Genomic DNA, 18,944 nt, shown 5'->3' on the forward strand with positions numbered 1-18,944 from the left:
ACCTTCCGTAGTGTTGCTCGTGCGGTTGAACTGGCTTCCTCAAGGTTTTCACCTCTGATTTGTAATAGTGAGCTGGAGGGCGAACAGGTCGTGGAGATGGCAATTGACGAGATACTGATGGCACAGAAGAGATACGGTCAGGGATGCTTCTATTATAAACTGGATATAATTGCACTTTTGTCATAGTGAAATGAATCGAGAAGTGTGTTTGGTTAATTTTAGCCTACATGGTCATGATCTTTTCAGGTGATGTCTTAAATATAGTTATTTTAGATGTAATTGTTTTTTTTCAGTTGTTGTAGTGGTTTAACGTATTAATAGTAGGCATACACTAAATGTATTATTATTATTGTTATTATTGTTATTATTATTATGCCCTTAGTTTTGTTGCTGTTGTAATCATTATCTGGTGTCCAGCTCAATAGTTTAAAACGGTGCACAAATGATGGGTGTTTTATGTTGGATCTTGGAGGAAAGTGAACAGCGTAATGTATGTATAGTAAAGGTACTATATCATACCACAGGTTAGTTACAGTCAATCACAGTCATTTGCTTCACAAAATGACTCGCATTAGGCCTATCTTCGTGGTTACTAAAACGTGCTTTAGTAGTAGAATATGAGTCTGTAGACGTGCATGTTGAACCCTTACTTTTGTTTTGAGTTGCTACAAATTTCAACACAAATGTTAATTTCTCATCAACTAACACTACTCGTGTATAGATTAAGCTACTCTAGATAAGAGCATCTTCTAAATTACTCAAATGAAATGAAATGAAAAATGAGAACCTTTGGCCATGTCAAAATCACTTGTCTTATTTGGGCCTGCTATTCAGTTGCCATCTTGTATCATCATATGAGAAGCCAAATGTAAACTATTTGATGTTATCCTTCTCAAACATTTCTTAAATTAAAATGCTGAGTTTTCATTAGTTTAAATGACTGAATATGAACATCAGAGGTGCGTAACGGCGCACATGCAATGTTTTCAACCTTGCCTTGTTTTATTGTCGTTCAAATCAAGTGAGATACAGATTTACAGATTTACATTTTATTCACGGAATTACCAACTTAGAATTGACTAGAAAGGAAAGCATTTTGGACAGGAATGGACTGGAAATGAGCTCCAATGTCATCTTTGACAGAAAAGAGAGCATTTACAGTTTGCTTATTTCCAAAGAGCCCATCCTTTTCCTGTGCAACAGTAAGATATACCCAACATCATCATCTCCTCAAGGCCGTGGTTTAATGTGGTTTACTGCTAAATAAAGGGTTTATTTATTCTAGTTTAGTTGAGGCTATGTGATAAACAAGTGACTTCATAGTTTTTTTCTTGATCTATTTTGATTTAATAAGGAAAACACAACGTATGCTAGTCGGAGCAATTTTCGTTGTGCCAATGCCAGGCTTTCCATTGGTTCCTGTTTACATGATGCCCACAGGAGACGTGGTGATTGGTGGCGGTTTACACGTGACCAGACAACTTTGTACATTTGACAGAGAGTAGGAGGGTTTGGTGGAGATCAGAAAAACGACAGCACGATAAAAATTAGTATTGTTGCACTTCACAAATTAATGATCATGAGTTCGTATTTGATAAACTCGAACTATATCGAACCTTCCTTTCCTCCATGCGACGAATATCAACAGAACGGATACATCCCCGCCCCTACTGAGTACTACGAACGGCCAAAAGATTCGGGCTTTCCCCATCATGACGAGGCGTCGTATCCGAGGTCAAACTACACAGAACCGAGCTACGACTACGGTAATGTCCCCAGTAATGGACTCGACGATTTTACCGACAGGCATCAGGCACAACCTCAGCCCATTGCCCAGAACCATGGCCCTCGCCTCAACCCAGTTCCAGACAGCGGTGTGGTGGAGGACGTCAGCAAAGACTGCAGCCTCGCTACTGAGTCTTATCCCGGTGCACAGAAGGGCAAGGAACCGCCGGTGGTCTACCCCTGGATGAAGAAGGTCCATGTTGGTGAGTTATCGCCACGTTTAAATACCGGAACCACTGAGCAAGCCACCACTGGAACGTATGCACGCCCATTGAGGCAGCACTAGTAGCACCCCTTACAATGGCAATTTACGACCATCGAGCAGCGGGGTCGGTAATTAAGAACCCCTCGTAAATTTTATTGCCTGCCGGGGCCATGAGGTCTTTGTTGCTTTTTAAACCAAACTACCCCCATGGCTGGACCCCAGCCAAAATGTAATATCCAGCCCCGCTGATTTTGTTAATCATTTTCTAAGGCTTGATTTGTCCCTGGATGCGAGCGCTTGTACACATGGCGTCTCCAAATTAAGGTACTTCTACGCAACAGAAATCGAGGGGAAACCCCCACAAAACATCGTAGGCTTTATTCCCCCATTAGACTAACAACAAACCTTTATGGAGAATAACATTTGTAATATGCCTAGTGGAGATAACACCTGCTTGATTGTATGTGTGTGTGCTTGCTTTCTCCAGACAATGCTAGTTACAGTGGAGGAGTGCCCAAGAGGTCCCGCACTGCCTATACCCGCCAGCAGGCTCTCGAGCTGGAGAAAGAATTCCACTTCAACCGCTACCTGACCCGACGCAGGCGCGTGGAGATCGCGCACACGATGTGCCTTTCCGAACGTCAGGTGAAGATCTGGTTCCAGAATAGAAGGATGAAGTGGAAGAAAGATCATAAGCTTCCGAACACCAAGATCCGCTCTGCGAGCTCATCCTCGGGAGCCCAGCAGCAGCAGCAAATCAAAACTGGCACGCACCAGCAGCTCGTTCCCACGCCTTGCGCCGCGACCCTATAGTTATGGAACCCTCGCGCCAAACCAACAGACTGAGAATGGCAAACAGAACCCAGAAACGGAATTTTGTGGACCGATTCTCGAGTATGTCCACCATGGTATTACCCCATTCCTTGGCTTTTGGGCCTGTCACCTCCTTTCAATACCCTTTCCCCTCTCAACCTCAACCTCCTCTCTCCGTTTTTTCGCTCTCTCCTAATTTTTTAGCTCGAAATCCGTCACTTGCTGCCCAAGATGGCAACTGAAATGTATTTGTTTATTAAGACAGAAGGATAACTCACACTCGAATGTATCACAGGACTTTGGATTATATGTATCATTGCATAGAATGAAAATAAAAGAGAATGAGACGAGAGATAAGTGAGGCCTCATTTTTATTTTTGTTCTATGCAATAATTTTGTTTATTCTCATGGAAATATATACTTGAAAGGAAGACGATGTTTTAGGAAAGCTCGGGGTGCCCGTATGAGACCTCTCGGCAGGTTTAGAATGAGACAGGGTCAGAGTTAGGGTTTAGCTCGTGATGTGTGAGTGAGTTGGTTTACTGTTGAATGTATTATTAAGTCGTGTAATGTCCAGGTGACTTTCATCCCTAATGAGTATAGACAAATCATAGCAAAGGCACAATACTGAATCCATTTTGTAGGCTTAAAAAAGGCAACATCGTTTGTTTGTTTGTTCGTGTAGCAGTGCAGACTAGTTTGTCCATATTTTGTGGTGTGCTCTAAACTGTGAATATTTGTATATGTTGTCTGATTAATGGACGTTGTAATAATGTATTGTAATTTAGGCCCATGCAAGAAACTGTTCCCGTGAAATAAATATGTACTTAAATTATATGGCTGGTTTGGATACGATATTGTAGGATATTTCTGAGTAATATGCATTGAAATAGATTAAATTAATAAATGCTATGGTAACAATACCATAGCCTGTATGTCAAAGGCGGCACAAAGGGCGTGGATATATAATTTTAACAAGGCTTGCAAACCCAATGCGCATCATGCTTGTTTTTCTAAAATGTATGACATAACAATACTTTCCATTATGTCTTTAATGACATAACACTATTCCCAAACAGGGAGTAAATCTTTGAATTAGCTATCCAGTGCTTCGAATGTGCGTGCCTAATGGATGTTATGCACATAAGAAATTCACTTAATTATGGATATCTATGCACTAAGAAAAATTATCTTTATACATTCAATAATATTATCTTAAAAAGTTAGTTTCTTACCTTATTTTGACAGAATAACTTTCAATTCGTTCGGTATGTTGTTATCAGGCTTGGTCCAAAAAGCAACTAGACAGAGATCTGGGCGTTGAATGTTGCTTTGTTTGTCCACTTTCTGTTTTTTTTCTGGACCAAACAACTCAAACAAGTGATATTCTTATAGGCAACTCCCAAAACGTCTGTAAATACATACAAAAGGCCACTAGGTGCATTCATACAGCCCCAAGGTATTCAGTAAATATAGGTTCGCAGCCAAAGATGCAAAATCATCCAGAAACATCGTTGTGGGTAAAATATGCACCCAGATACATCTTTCTCTGTGGACTTTCCAGAGTGCAAAATATCTGCTATTAAACTCAGGCTAAGCTGTTTAATTTACGAGCCATGTATGTCTGTTACATTATTACATACACAGTTTTAAAGTGTTTTATTTAACTAGGCATACCATGAACAAATTCATATTTACAATGACCGCCTACCGGGGAACAGTGTGTTAACTCCCTCGTTCAGGGGCAGAACGACAGATTTTTACCTTGACAGCTCGGGTATTTGATCCAGCAACCTTTCGGTTACTGGTCCAAAGCTCTAACCACTAAGCTACCTGCCTCCCCCAGTTAACACTTAATAAACGGAATACTGTGTGCATATTTGTTGAAAATCTGTAAATTAGCAGTATATGACAGCCTTACAACAGTATGAGAGTGTTGCGAATAGGATACTACCATAGTAACACATTTTCCCCCAGTGTATTATGTAGCCCCATAGAGGCCTGTTCTATCAAAGTATTTGTCCACCCACGTATCTGGCTGCTACTGTTTTCATTTGTAATTATAAGGATGAAGTGTATCTTCCCCTCAAACCTCAGTGTACCAGCGTGTGAGTGTTGGTCACTACCTGCTACAGTCAAACAATCGGAGGGTTTAACTAGAGGACACGGCCGTCTCTGGCCAATCATCGACTCGGAGCACTCCACGTGACCCCTGACCTTACGACACACACAATGTCCAGACCTCCGTGGCTTTTTCTTTTGTTTTGCGGAAACAAAATGACGTGTAGGTGTGCAACCGTGCTGCTAATTTACTCAAACTCGTCTAAGCTGCTACTCGTCACACAAACACGTCTGTCAGATCGTGTGTGCGAAAGGCTGGATTGAGATAGACCACGCTTAGACCTATTAGAGAAAACAACATATTCCATTTACTGTAGCCATAATATCAAGGACCTAGTTGACCCTTCCAAAGGATCTACATTATTCTAGTAAATTAAAGGTAGTCTGTTATAATTATGGGACCTCTAACAGTGATTTGCGAGTGGGATATGTGAACGAAATTAATAACCAGTTATTCAAGGCCATAATATTGTTTTCCATCAGAAGTACGTTTGATCTAGGGATTCGACTGTACAAGCTTCCATGGTCCATCCTTGATACACAGAAGCCATGACGATGTGGCATTATATAATGTAGCCTTGAGTGGAATGTTATAACATGTACAATGAGTGTGTTCTTATCAAATGGCATTGGGCACAGCCGGAATGGAATGCATGATAGGGCTACATCTTCATACATCTACATCTCCCTCTTTAAGTGGATACAAGTGCAATTAAATGTAATGTATTAAGGAAACAAATTAAATTACAAAAAAATTATCTTGCCAACTTAGTCTAGGCCTTTTCTGTGCCAGCACGTGGCGCAGAGGTGGAGTTGAGAAATTGGCATTTTGGATGATTGGCACATGTTTTACAGTCTCTAACGATTTCGAGATGGTTAAATTAGACATTTGAGCTCATTTAAAACCCGAATAGAGGTCACTCCCAATGTACTAAAATGTTAATATGCTTGCTCACGTGACTTATTCAATAATGAATGCCCTCGGGTCAGAAATAGATATGAAAATCGGCAGTATTCTCATTTGAAGTGATCCACCGCGGAGCACGAATCAAACATTTCCTTCTGCTAAATTCTCGCTCCTTACCATATCTTCCCTGCTGGATAGAGGCCGTCATGTCTGATTGTGAGTAGACTTTGAAATTTTCTTTCCTGAATAATTTGTGCTTTCCATTGCTGTTTCCAAGTTTGAGAGCAATGTAACTGTCCAGGTCATTGCTATTTGGTTGGGATTGATTTATAATTGTGTATATTCAGCTGTTCTTTTGTGATAAGGCTTTCTTGCTCACCAATACCAACACCAACCTCATGTTAACCCGCAGCTCTGTGGGTTAGACTCCTCTGCTAGGCGACTGGTTCCTTGTGGCCAAAATGCGTAACCGTAACCGCCATGTAGTCATTGGCTAACTTTAAAACTATCCATTTGTAAATGGTTACCTGGAATCTGAATATGAAGATGTAGGTGTTCAATGAAAATACACTAGAGGTAGTTGTTATGGTAGAATATGGAATTCAGCTCGTGTTTAAGGCGCACACCTAGGCGGCAGAGTTGGACTAGAGGTTATGCACTAGGCGCTTCAGCATGTGGAAAAGTACAAACTTCTGTATAGCATCTGTGCTTTTCCATAACATCCTATTTATGCGCAAATGTACCCTAAAAATACTCAAAAACACCGAGGAGACGGATATGGAATTGCAACGTGGCATAAACGTTGAGAGAACTCATATAATACTGTAAAATAAACTGATAAAAGATGTAGCGACACCCCGTTGTTATAATACTGCTGAGATTGACAAAGAGATGCAGTGTGACTACTTGTGCGCTCATGACCTGTGGCTTACATTCAAGGCTGTAGAGCACAGAAATGCCACTTCGCTAATTGAGCATAAATAAGGTAATTGTAAAGAAACAATGCAATTAACTCGACCCAAGTGTATATTGGCAGTGGACATACGTGATCACAATATACCTTACCTTACAGCGACCCAATGACCCTGAGCGAGGAAGCGTTACCATGTTTATTCACACACAGCATGCTCTGTCACTTATAATTGTATTTTCTTGATACAAAAACGCATTTGTTCGTAATGGTATGAATAAAACTGCGTTTTATTGAATTGTAAGGATTGTTAGATTTAGGTAAAAACAGTTGTTTGAAAAGCTGTACTCAGTTTTCATTAGGTAAAGATGACTGTTTTCAAAATATTTTGTAATAAAAGTACTTTTTAAAATTAATAGTTTGTGTGCATTTTAACGTGTCTCGTCGTGTAGCTAAGCCACATGCACCATTTTAGAAGGCAAATATCAGTAGGCTATTGGGCATGAATGAGTTGTCCACATTGCTGAAAGGGCGCCTCAGACAGAGAAGACACAAAGAACAATCAAGAACTCAGTTAAACATTAACAGATCTTCATCCTCTCCACGAAAGACTGACTAGGCTATAGGCTGTTATGGAAGATTCACGTAGCATGCAATATACGTTTTAAGAATGATAGGCATATAAATAAATTGAAAATGGCTTTGAGCGTTATGTATTAGTTTGAGTTAAAGCTTCCCAGAACTAATCCAATGAAATGTGCCATTCATAATGTGTATTATTATTATTATTTTCCAGTATTATTATTGCTTTGAGGTCAGATTAAGACGTTTTGTATTTTGTTCTTAGTTTTATATAATTAGCTCTTCACTACACTAAATATATATAACGATAAACTATCAAACGTTACAATGGAAATGCATGAAAAAATATGACAACCAAAATTCAACATTATTACCACTACAATTTTATTTCTACAGCACATACTGAAACAAACCACCACAACAGAAGTCAGTCCGTTATGGAGAGTATAGCGAGATCCACCGAGGCTTCTCTGTTTTAGCATGCACGCCAAACCAGTTTAGGGCGTTGAATTTCGCATTAGCCTTGATGTTGGCCGATGTAAACCTCAGAGAAAGAGTTATATTCTGCTGAGTGTATCGGTAACCCAAGGCTCGCTGTTAAGAGCTTCAAATGTCAACATTGTGGAGAGATGCACCGCAGTCTGGCGAACATCCAATGACGGAGCGGTGTGGAGAGGACTGTCTACGGCTCAAGTCTACGGCTCAAGGCTGGTAAATGTTGGAAGTTGGATTTAGGTTACCAGCTTTATGTTACTAATTTTAATATATGTATACATACAAACCAAGAAATAGGCTAATCAACTGCTGAAACCAACAAGAGCCCGTTAAAAACAAGGATCCAAAACGTTCCCAGCTGAAAAGGAAGGTATAGCTCTTATTGGTTATGTAGTCTCCGTCTACTCCTTGTTTTTCAACCAAAATATGTTCACACTCAACTCTCCGCGCCTCGGTTTGGGTCAGGGAAAAGTTCAGGCGCGGTGGCGAAAGGTGGCGTGGGAGAAAGGGTCTGTTTTCCGTCCACAGTCAGCTCAGCCCCAGACGCTCTCCGGTGTTGCAATGCACGTGCTCTCGGGGCTGGTGGAGTGGTATGCAAATCTGGCCGAACTAGAAGAACAGAGAAAGATATTAATCACATTTCTGTATCACTAAAATGTATCCCAAAGTACAGGCCAAACTCTAAAAAGGAGTTTAAATGACTTCACCCCTTCACAAAAAGTACAAAATGAATTAATGCGAATCAAATCTGAGCCTCCTCACTCCCAATCATCCATAAAGTGGTCTGAAATGTAAACTGATAAGAGATTGTTACCTCCTGTTCGGGTTTTAAAAGTTTAAACGGCTCAAGTTGTAGTTTGAGAAGACAAAGGGTGCTGTGATGTGGGAGTGGGATGCGGTCCATGTCCGCTTGGCGTGATTAATAGTTATGGTGGAGGAACATTTCCACGCCCGCTGCTCAGTGTTGACGGAAATCAAGCGCCAAACGGTGCGGAGAGAAGGGCTGCTCTTCCGGTCAAGGTTTAGGCAATGCCCGGGAAGGCTAAACGATATCATGTAGTGGGCCACAATACGTTCATAACTTAAGTTGTGGACCTATTATGGACTGCAATAGAATATACATTTATTTCAAAGATGACTGTTGTCGTTGGCCTTCTTCTCATAAGAGTAGGCTAGTTGCCATATTACCACCTGATCCTTCCCCCTCCCCATACTGGGAATTGAGTATGCCCTCTGTGCGAACCTATAATTTCCAGCATTACTCAACTGGCCGTAGGGAATGCATAAGAGCTGCAGGATGAATGGAGGGTCCCTGCACTGACTAGGGGGGTAAATATTCAGTTCAATGAGCTCCCGCATGCACTATGCCCTCTCAGCTCAGCGCTGACTGACTGACACGCACTCACACCTCCCGGCTACCGGGGCGCACACCTTTACTCAGCATTCGGACAGGTAACTAACTATAAGACATTTGATTTCCATTGGTCCGCCAGCATGTAGGCTATTGTCTGAATGTGTGAGTGAGTGGTTGTAGACTATAGCTTGGGATGTGGGGTGATGATGAGGGCCTCTGCACACTCTGCACACAATAGCCCCAGCCTTATCTCTCAATAAAATAGTAAGGGGTAACTCAGGTGTTGAGTGATCCATCCGCCACCCGTAAAGACCTCTCTGTATCTCGCAGTGGCAAACGCTTCCCTTGCTCTGCCAGTGGCTCAAGGCTAGCTGGCCAATGATCACAGTATATTCCATCGGGATTAGCACTCTCTGTTAACTTAAATGGGCACTGAAGATATTTAACCTTTATTTACCTACGCAAGTCAGTTAAGAACAAATTATTATTTTACCATGATGGCCTATCCCGGTCAAACCCTCCATAACCCGGACGACGCTGGGGCAATTGTGCGCCGCTCCTTGAGACTCCCGATCACGGCCGGTTGTGAGACAGCCCGGGATCGAACCATAGTCTGTAGTGAAACTTCTAGCACTGAGTTGCAGTGCCTTAAACCTCTGCGCCACTCGAAAGCCTTCAAAACCGACCGAACACACACGCTTTGGAATCGGACGAGTTGTGTGAATGTAGAGTGGCATTGCGAGATATATGTCCCTTTGCCAGATACATTGCAGTGTCATCCACCCTCTTTATCCTCCCTCCAAAGTGATCCGTTTCTCCTCAGGGGCAATGACTGCCTCCATTAATGATTCACAGGCTCAAATAAAAGCGATTTAAGTTGACGTTGTGTCACGTGAGCAGGGCGCATAATACAGTGTTATGGCACGAAGAAAAAACCGGAGCCCCGGTCTGGCCATACAACGATTGCGCGCGTCACCCCACTTTCCGTGAGTGGAGTCGGGGCTTTCTAGACATTTGCCAACGAGATGAAGCAAGAGGGAGAGAGGAAAGAAAGATGTTCTTGGTTTTTGTGGACGGTATTATAGTGCTGTCACGGACGGATATGTTTTTCCTCGCGGACAGAGTCAGAGCTCGTGCTTCGGGAGGATGGATTTTATTTTGAGGTATTTCCGCCGATTGTTCATTACTGTCGTGAGTTATTGCCGCGAGAAGCAGAGGTCAGTAAGAAAAAAAGACTCCATGGTTTTGCCTGGCTGGAAAACTAAGACTGGAACATCTTTAAAGAGTATCGATATTCACGTGTTTGGCTACTAAAATGAATTACATTAAACATAACTTCACTGATATTTCCTTCACTATACAGTGGGACCATTTGAGCTTAGTTTCCAAGCGCCTATAACAATTCCCCATCCCATGGTGTAGCCTAACTACACTGGTGTTTTAAATATCACCCCCCCCCCCAAAAAAAAAGAAATATATATAATTACAATTTTTCCCCAGTTTCATTTTGATAGGAATCCTCAGAATCCTCTGCTAGGCTACAGAGACTCGCTATTTGTTCAGCTACAGAACCGTATGGAGGTTAGGCAGCCATAGCCAGATACATCAGATTTGCAGTTGGCCTACATATCCGTTTGCAAATAAACCCAGCCATTTGAACGTCTGTTGGGGAGAAGAAGAAGAGAAAACATAGGAGGTGAAAGCAGTCATGACGTCCTGCTCGGAGGTGTAATTCCTTTCCCTATAAAATACATTCATTTGTGGTGTTATATATGGGTTTTCTCGCGAAAGGATAAATCAAATTGAGGTCCATAAAAAGTTAAGAAAAGCTGTGGGGTTGTGCCGCTCCGCCAGGGAAACGAGAATATAATGGAAGACGGAGTGCCATCCAGAACCGCGCGGCCGCGCTGAGGTCATGGCGCTCGAGTGTGATTTATGGGCGCGGGGACATGGGGCAGCCGTTGCGCGAGAGCTAATGACTATTCGATCCAATTCCAATGGTGGAGAAAAATACACCCCAAAATAGAGAAGCTGTACAATAGTGCAAGCTACTTTATTGTTTTCAGGATAGTTTTGTAATTTGTAAAAAATAATTTGAACGTTGAACGATACATCTGATTGTTGGTTTTAAGATGTGTTATTTTTATTACGAGCCAAACATTTGGTTATTTCTGATAATGTGGATGATATGTCTTATTTAAAGAACATTAACTAACTGTGTTGCAAAACGAACAAATATGATTACAATATGACACAATATTTCGGCTTTTTGAATAGCGGCTACATTTGCAGGACATATCACAATTCAACTACATTTGATCAATTTGCGTGACTTATTTTGTCGGTTAATGTTGTAGGAATTTATTGTTCAAAATGAATTAGCCTTATCCAAATATCCATAAATTGATGGATTGTTACTTAATTTAATTAATTACTATCTTGTAAAATATGGTAGGAAGCTACTATAGCATACATATTGTTCTTGTTGATAATGATACGCATTTAAATGTTAGGTGTAATCCTGGACCTATAGGTTTATTAGGGAAAAAACAGTATGGCTCTAGTAACGTTCATTTACATTTTTCTTTCAGAATTCTGCCTAAATAAATCCCATCCATCCTACAGTCTTCACGAGATCCTGCCCTGCCATCGGTAAGTCCATATTATGTCCTTATCGATTTATGTTACAAATGCTTGATGGTCATATCCTTATTCAATTCTAATAAGTAGCACAAAGACGCCTATTCCAGCGCCCTTACACACATGTGTGTAGCATACACACACATCCATAGCCTGTAGCTTACACTTCCTACAGCTTGTTGTGGTGATATGAAACGCCTGAGAGCAATAATTCGTTCTCTTCCACATGTCTTTTGTAGTCTAATTTGTCACTATAAAAACGATGGGGGGAATCGCACCTCTTGGAGCGGTGCCTTGCTCCTTTAAAAATAAATCCTATCTCTGAAAACCATCAGCCTAGGCGTAGGCTATAGACAACGCTTAACTTGCTGTAAACTTAGCAAAATGCTACTGCCAAAAAGCCCAACAATGTTTGATGGGTTGTATTCGTCCTTTTTGTATTAATATCAATCTGCCTTCTGTTCCCGCTATCTCCATGACATCTAGCGTCGTAGTTAGGGCCCACATTAATGGAAATCACGACTCAGCATTTCGGCAAAACACAAAGGAGAAAATAATTATACCAAGTCATTATTCTGCTTTGAAAAAGAAAGGCAATGTTTGCTAAAAAATATCCTCACACGTGAATGTTTGTCCCACTCACCCTCCCACGCCGTCCGAATGTTCTAGTCTATATCTTTTTACTGTGTGGCTGACTCTGTCCTTCCATCCATCCATCCTGCGGCCTCAGAAGACAAGAGAAGCAGTGCTCAAGACGTGTTTACTGCCTAGAGATGCAAGAGGACATAAATATTTTTGCCTTGGCCGCAAACGTCACCATTCACATGCAGAGGGATTCCCCATGCTCTCGGTTTCTTTCTCCCCCTGTTTCTCTAGTCTCTGTTCTCCCTTCTGGAAGTGTAACTCCTTTCCATTTTTCTCACCAAGAGCCTGATGGGGGGTCTTTCCCTTGGTTCATCCCAACCAAGGCTTTGATCTGCGGTGTCCCCAGTTCATTAACGCATCGTTTATTTATTTTTTATACCATTCAGGAAACATACCTATTCCATCCTAGGAACTTTGAAATTGGTGGAATATTGCAACGAAAATAACCAAAACTCCCAGCACCATTCGTAAACAAAAGGCTTGATAGACTACATAAAATGCTAAAATGTTGGTAAATGATTAATGACGATTTTTATCCCTCTCATAGTAATGGTAATGTGCTGTTGTCATCTGCTGTGCTGCGTTATTCTGTGTACTTATGTTATTCGATTCTGTGTGGAATAAATAACAACAAATGCCATAAAACACTTAGTGTTCGTGGTTTTTCCCCATACTACTTCATCACGTGGGGGAGGAGAGCCACACGATTTGAAGTAGCTTTCTGTGTTCAAGGCGCTAGTTCATTTGCATAATTGTTCTTGTCTATGGTGACGCTATGTTTCGGGGGAGTTCACTGGTCTGGTGATGTCTGCATGGTACTTGTGCACGTACTTGTACACATAGTCCAGCATAGCCTAGGTTTAATATTGGTATGATGCATGGGCACTGCTCTAGCATGTGATAAGTTCAACCGTGAGGGCAGATAGCGCTTATCTGGGCGACCCAAGTGCTCGCGCCTGCTTTCATAATCTCGGTTTACCCTTCGACGTCGAACAGAAAAAAGGGAGTTCGTTTCTTCTACACACAGAGCCACTCGCCTCTTCCCTTTTCTGTTGTGGCCGATGAGTCCTGTATGAGCTAGGTGCAGGCTGGTCCTGCTGATTCTACCCCAGCTAAACTTTTTCTCTGGACTACTGTTCTGATCGATTTTGTCGTTGAATGAGAAATATTGCGTTGTGCTCTGCATTCGTCGTCAGAGGAAAAGGTAAGCAGGCCAGAAATCTCTCTCGGTTGTAAATGGCAGAGTTTGCGTCGCGCGGTGATTTATCACTGTATGACTTACATCTCGGTTCAGGAAGAGTTCACAACACAGACAGATCTCTCGCGCGGAGCGGGGGGTTGAGCATTAGAAGGCTCTGTCTTCTCTCTGTCTTCTCTTTTCTGCCCTGGCTTTCTTTTTTGTACCGGACTATTTCTTTTGGAAATGCATCAAAAAGCATTCTGATAGGTTTTCCAGATCATGGCTTTAAGAGCAGATGTTGTGATGGGATGTAAAATTCATTTTCATTCTACGGTGTGTTGAGGGCAAGAGGGTCTGGTTTTCAGAGAGTTTTTGTTTTGTCGTGGTGCATTGTCTGTAACGAGCGGTAGTTAACTAATTATCTATCCATTTTCTATTATTTTAAAATATCTTATAGGTCATAGTATATTAAGATAATGGTAATGTTTATGATTGATACGATTGATTTATTAATATCACTATTATTACTATTGCCCACAGTTAGTACTACATTGTAACAGCCTAACAGAGTAGTAATATATTTATTTTGAATAGAAATATAATTAATATCATACATCACAAACCTTCTCCACTTTCACCGTTTTATCATGAATTAATTCAGTCATTTATTTGAATTAACTGTCTTCGGACTGCCATAACTATGCTGTACAATATGTTCATATTTTCATTTAAGTTTCCACAATAGCCTACATTAACCTGCCTATTAAGCTATCCCAGTTGCCAGTAGCTATGAAATTAGCTTCAGACTTTAAATAGTTTGTTACTTGATACTGCTGCATCAAATGACTCGTTTATGTTTCATCTCTTTGTTTGTTTGATGACAAACATAATGTCCATTAGAGTAACTTTAGAGCGGCTGTGACAGTATTGTTAGCCTATTGTTCTTACTTTATTAAGACTACAAGGCTTCACAAATTAAGCCCGAAATCCCTCTAACGAAAGCCCAACTGTTTTATTTTACAAACTTGTGTATTGTACCCATTTGCCCACATCGAATATCTCAAATAAAAACCTATAAATTCAATTGGATAGTATTTCAATAACTTCTCGTTGGATATGACCCCAGTTTGCCAACCTCAGCCAGTAGACTGCTAGCAGTGGGTGAGCAGTCCTACTCATTGTAGCCACAATAGCTAGGCTTCTTCCTTGAGTAGCTATGTAGTAGGCTAGTAACCCTATAGTTCTAGGCTACATCCCGGATCTCTGTGTGCCTGATCGAGCCATAGCCTAGCTGTTCATCGGCCCGCTTTCTGCATCCCGCCAGCTACTGACCCCCATACATCACCGGGACGGGCGCCCGCGTCGACAGCAGCGACAGGAGCCATTATTATAGGCCTGCGAGGTAAAGTTCACGTCGTGGTCATGGAGATGCGCGGATGCCCGCCCGGTTTTTCAGGTTTCCTCCTGGCCCTGTCATCCATCTTGGTTCTACAAAAATATGCAGCAAAAACTGGGGAATGTGATTGTTTATGCTTTTAGCCCAGACAGAGATTTCAGCCAGGTGGTTGGGCTGGGGTAGACTACAGCACACCGCGTTGAGGGCTGGCCCGCCTATTCCGTACAACGATTATGGGAGATTTGAGGTGGATTTTTCATGTGGATTTTAGCTAACAAATAATATTATTACATGTAATATAATAAAGCTTAATGACAACCGTCAGCCTTCTGACCTTGTACACAACATAGGCCAATCGTTTTGTGTTCTATAACTAACCTGTTAAACTGTATTTTCTCATTTCATTTTGGCACCATTATTAATATGGCACAATTGAGTATATGCTTTTATAAAAGTATTTATTTTGATACAGTTGGTGTGCCGTAAGTGCAGGTGGTGATATGAGGTTTGTGCATGCTTTTGTGCCCTGTATTGTTAACAGAAGGTAAACGATAATAGCCAGATAACTGTTGTCCCTATCTTGCCTCCATAGTCGCTGGTGTCAGCCCTGTATTGAAAAGTAAGATGGATCGCCACCATTTCTTCTCCTCACGGTGCTTCTTGTAACCCTAGGTTCACCCGAGGAGGCCATTGGCGGAGAGGCGTCACGTGACCAAGGGTGCCAATGTTATTCTACAAGGGTGTCAAGACCCTGTCAGTTTCTGAAATAAATATTGGGAAACGGCGAGATGCAAAAGGCAACCTACTACGACAGCTCCGCAATTTACAGTGGCTACCCGTATCAAAGCGCAAATGGCTTCAGTTATGACGCCAATCAGGTCCAATATCCCCGGGCCTCTCATGTGGAAAGTGAGTACCATCGACCCGCCTGCTCCCTGCAGTCCCCAGACGGCTCGGTCGCACTGCAGAAGCCGGGGGAGATAGCAGAGAGCTGTGATAGGAGTACGGCCATCCAGGCGGCGCAGCCACCCGTCCTCACCGACAGCAATCAACCACAGGTGTCGGTGTCTGTCCCGCCACCCCCTCTCCAGTCACAGTCCCCCGGTTCTCTCAACCAGAACAAGAGCAACGGCTCCAGTCAAGCCGACTCAAATGGCCCCGTACACGGCTCACCGACCTCCACCACCCGGAAACACATCTTCCCATGGATGAAAGAGTCCCGTCAGAACCAGAAGCCTAAAACCAGTAGCTCCAGCTCAGGTATATGACCTAGACCCCCACTGCTGATGAAACACGTGATAAAATACACCTCATTATTCATGCGTAAACAGAAGAACCAACCAAGGTTACAATAGAAGGTTTGATTATGCTGCATACATTTATATTCTCAAACGTTTGCCTCACAACTGAACGAAGTATTGTTCTACCATTGTGATGTATTCCTTATTATCTATCCTAATCTAGTCCTATTACGCATACACTCCCGTGATGTCATATGGTTCTTCCATCATTATGCATTCCAGAGGCCTATTACGCATACTCCAATGTTATCTCAATATGTTGATATATAACGCATCCTTTATTATATATTATGATGTAGTCCTGTTCATTAGAAATACTCCTTTGTGATGCATTCCTCATAGTTTTAGGCCTTGGTTCATGCACCATTTGTTGTCCGTATGCTCTAGCGTTGACTTGATGCTAGAATAAACATCACATATTGGCCCGGATCACCAAAGTTGTGTGCAGGACAACAAACAAACACGCAAAAACAGCTGTTCCAATTTGTTCCATTGTTTTGATTACAGGAAGAGCCAGTGGATGGGGAGGAAGTTGTTTACCAACATGTAACCCAAAGTTCAAAGACGCTTAAATTCCCATGGCCTTACCAAATCATATTGTCTCCATAGGCTATAGTAGGCCTATTTATGTCCACCTTTTGGGAATATATTTAGTGAGAAGTTAAATAAGTGGGGCATCCAGGCATCTAGAAGATCTAGTGAATCACATTTATCAGGAGTTTGTCAGGATGTCTGCCAAATTAATGCCAAAGGGACCTTTTCAAACCCTAGACCTAGATTCAATCAGATCGAGCGTTTACCGGTTTTAGAAGACACCCGCATAGCGGATGGATGTTTTGGCGGTGTCAGAGGTGGAACTGCATTGGAGTAGTCAAATCGGTGAGCAGCTTCTCTTGCGATCATTGTCACGAAGCCACACCCGCCCCACTCGAGTTAGAAGTTCAGACACAGAAAGTGTAGGCTGTATAAAAATATTGACGCTCAAATGGACAAATCATTAAACAAAATAATGAGTATTTCTATCGTCATAATGGAGGTGTAGATTCCATCTCACATTCCTGTGGTGGAACGTGTAAACAAGGCTGCATGGAATTTCTGTTCATGAGAACTCCAGTGCAGCGAATGGCAATGTCTGTTTTAGGTATAATGTCAGGAGGCGCTCTAATCTAGTTCCAGCTCTGACACGTCAAAACAGACGCTGTGCAGAAATCAGCTAAAGCTGATTGAATAGAAGTCTTCTATAGCTTGTTTTTTACGCACAGGTATGAATATAATTCACAGAACCCTCAACCATATGCCAAAAATTCCCAGAACCCTCAACCATATGCCAATAATTCACAGAACCCTCAACCATATGCCAATAATTCACAGAACCCTCAACCATATGCCAATAATTCACAGAACCCTCAACCATATGCCAATAATTCACAGAACCCTCAACCATATGCCAATAATTCACAGAACCCCCAAACATATGCCAATAATTCACAGAACCCTCAACCATATGCCAATAATTCACAGAACCCTCAAACATATGCCAATAATTCACAGAACCCTCAACCATATGCCAATAATTCCAATTACAGCAGTAGCTCATGTTTAAAACAGTATAATTACTAAATGTTTTATTTGGATAATTATGATTATTTGGATTATAGAATGATTATAGCATGTTTCCTACCATTTAAAAGTGTTTTATTAGGATCCCCATACTGCTAAAGCTAAAGCAGTATGGGGCGGCCTAGTGGTTAGAGCGTTGGACTAGTAACCGAAAGTTTGGAAGATCGAATCCCCGAGCTGATAAGTTTAAAATCTGGCGTTCTGCCCCTGAACAAGGCAGTTATGCCCCTGAAAAAGGCAGTTATGCCCCTGAACAAGGCCGTTCTGCCCCTGAAAAAGGCAGTTATGCCCCTGAAAAAGGCAGTTATGCCCCTGAAAAAGGCAGTTATGCCCCTGAACAAGGCCGTTCTGCCCCTGAACAAGGCATCCCCTAGGCCGTCATGGAAAATAAGAACTTGTTCTTAATTGACTTGCCTAGTTAAATAAATGTAAAATAAAACAATAAAAAAGCAGCAGCTTCTCTTCCAGGGGTCCAGGAAGCAGCAGTATAGTAGCGTCGTTTCTGAAACTGAGATGATGAAAATATTTCTCTCCTCATTTCTAAAAAAGAAAATCTAAATGGGCAAAAATTGGTTGAATCAAAGTTGTTTCCACATCATTTCAACCAACAATTTACATGTGATTCTCATTGAATCAATGTGGAAAACTGTTTGGATTTGCAAAAAGTTATCTACATAAGATAATTTTGTATTTTTTTCACCTAACTTTGAACCTAAATCAAAATTTTTGGTTGATTTCATGTTGAATTCAAGTTAGTTGACAACTCAACCAAATGTAAATCTAAACTAAACTTTCAACTGATGTCTGTGCCCAGTAGGAACATGATGGCATGCTGCATTCCTCTCGCTCAGCCTCTGTACAGTAGCTAGAAGTACAATTTATTAGATGTTGGCAACATGCCACAAACGGTAACTAGACCAACACCTTGGTGTGCAGCGGCCGAGCCCCAGCCATTCAGCTTGGTGAGACTCAAAGGAGAAGGCATGGCGA

The 18,944-nt window shown here is 41.7% G+C and overlaps 2 protein-coding genes and 1 long non-coding RNA gene across 5 annotated transcripts in view; 2 read left to right on the top strand and 1 right to left on the bottom strand.

The window, feature by feature from the left end:
• The window catches only part of LOC120026940 (homeobox protein Hox-A3a-like), a 35,721-nt gene that overhangs the window by 14,286 nt on the left and 2,491 nt on the right, over positions 1–18,944 (top strand). Inside the window, exons 1-3 of one of the 3 annotated variants that reach the window (XM_038971719.1) lie at positions 10,108–10,335; positions 11,764–11,824; positions 15,706–16,293. In XM_038971719.1, coding sequence (XP_038827647.1) covers positions 15,822–16,293 — 472 coding nt within the window. In that variant the 5' untranslated portion in view covers positions 10,108–10,335; positions 11,764–11,824; positions 15,706–15,821. Of the gene's footprint in view, positions 1–10,107; positions 10,336–11,763; positions 11,825–13,316; positions 13,662–15,705; positions 16,294–18,944 lie in introns of those variants that run through there. The other 2 variants (XM_038971718.1, XM_038971721.1) reach the window with 2 other exon arrangements.
• On the top strand, positions 1,523–3,632 carry LOC120026941 (homeobox protein Hox-A4-like). The gene is made up of 2 exons (XM_038971722.1): positions 1,523–1,988; positions 2,478–3,632. The coding sequence occupies exons 1-2, from the start codon at positions 1,574–1,576 to the stop codon at positions 2,801–2,803; spliced, it is 741 nt and encodes a 246-aa protein (XP_038827650.1). The 5' UTR covers positions 1,523–1,573; the 3' UTR covers positions 2,804–3,632.
• On the bottom strand, positions 7,691–10,334 carry LOC120026943. Its single transcript, XR_005473251.1, has 2 exons — positions 9,666–10,334; positions 7,691–8,427 (listed from the first exon to the last, which is right to left on the bottom strand). It is a non-coding gene; the product is annotated as an uncharacterized LOC120026943 (long non-coding RNA).

Source organism: Salvelinus namaycush, chromosome 32, assembly GCF_016432855.1.
Source record: "Salvelinus namaycush isolate Seneca chromosome 32, SaNama_1.0, whole genome shotgun sequence".
In the NCBI taxonomy this organism is placed as follows: Eukaryota; Metazoa; Chordata; class Actinopteri; order Salmoniformes; family Salmonidae; genus Salvelinus; species Salvelinus namaycush.

What these genes read in the sequence shown, in the direction of transcription:
- LOC120026941 (XM_038971722.1), top strand. Translation starts at nt 1,574, where the DNA reads ATGATCATGAGTTCGTATTTGATAAACTCGAACTATATCGAACCTTCC. An exon ending in GATGAAGAAGGTCCATGTTG is followed by an intron (nt 1,989 to 2,477) that starts GTGAGTTATCGC and finishes TGCTTTCTCCAG; the next exon opens with ACAATGCTAGTTACAGTGGA.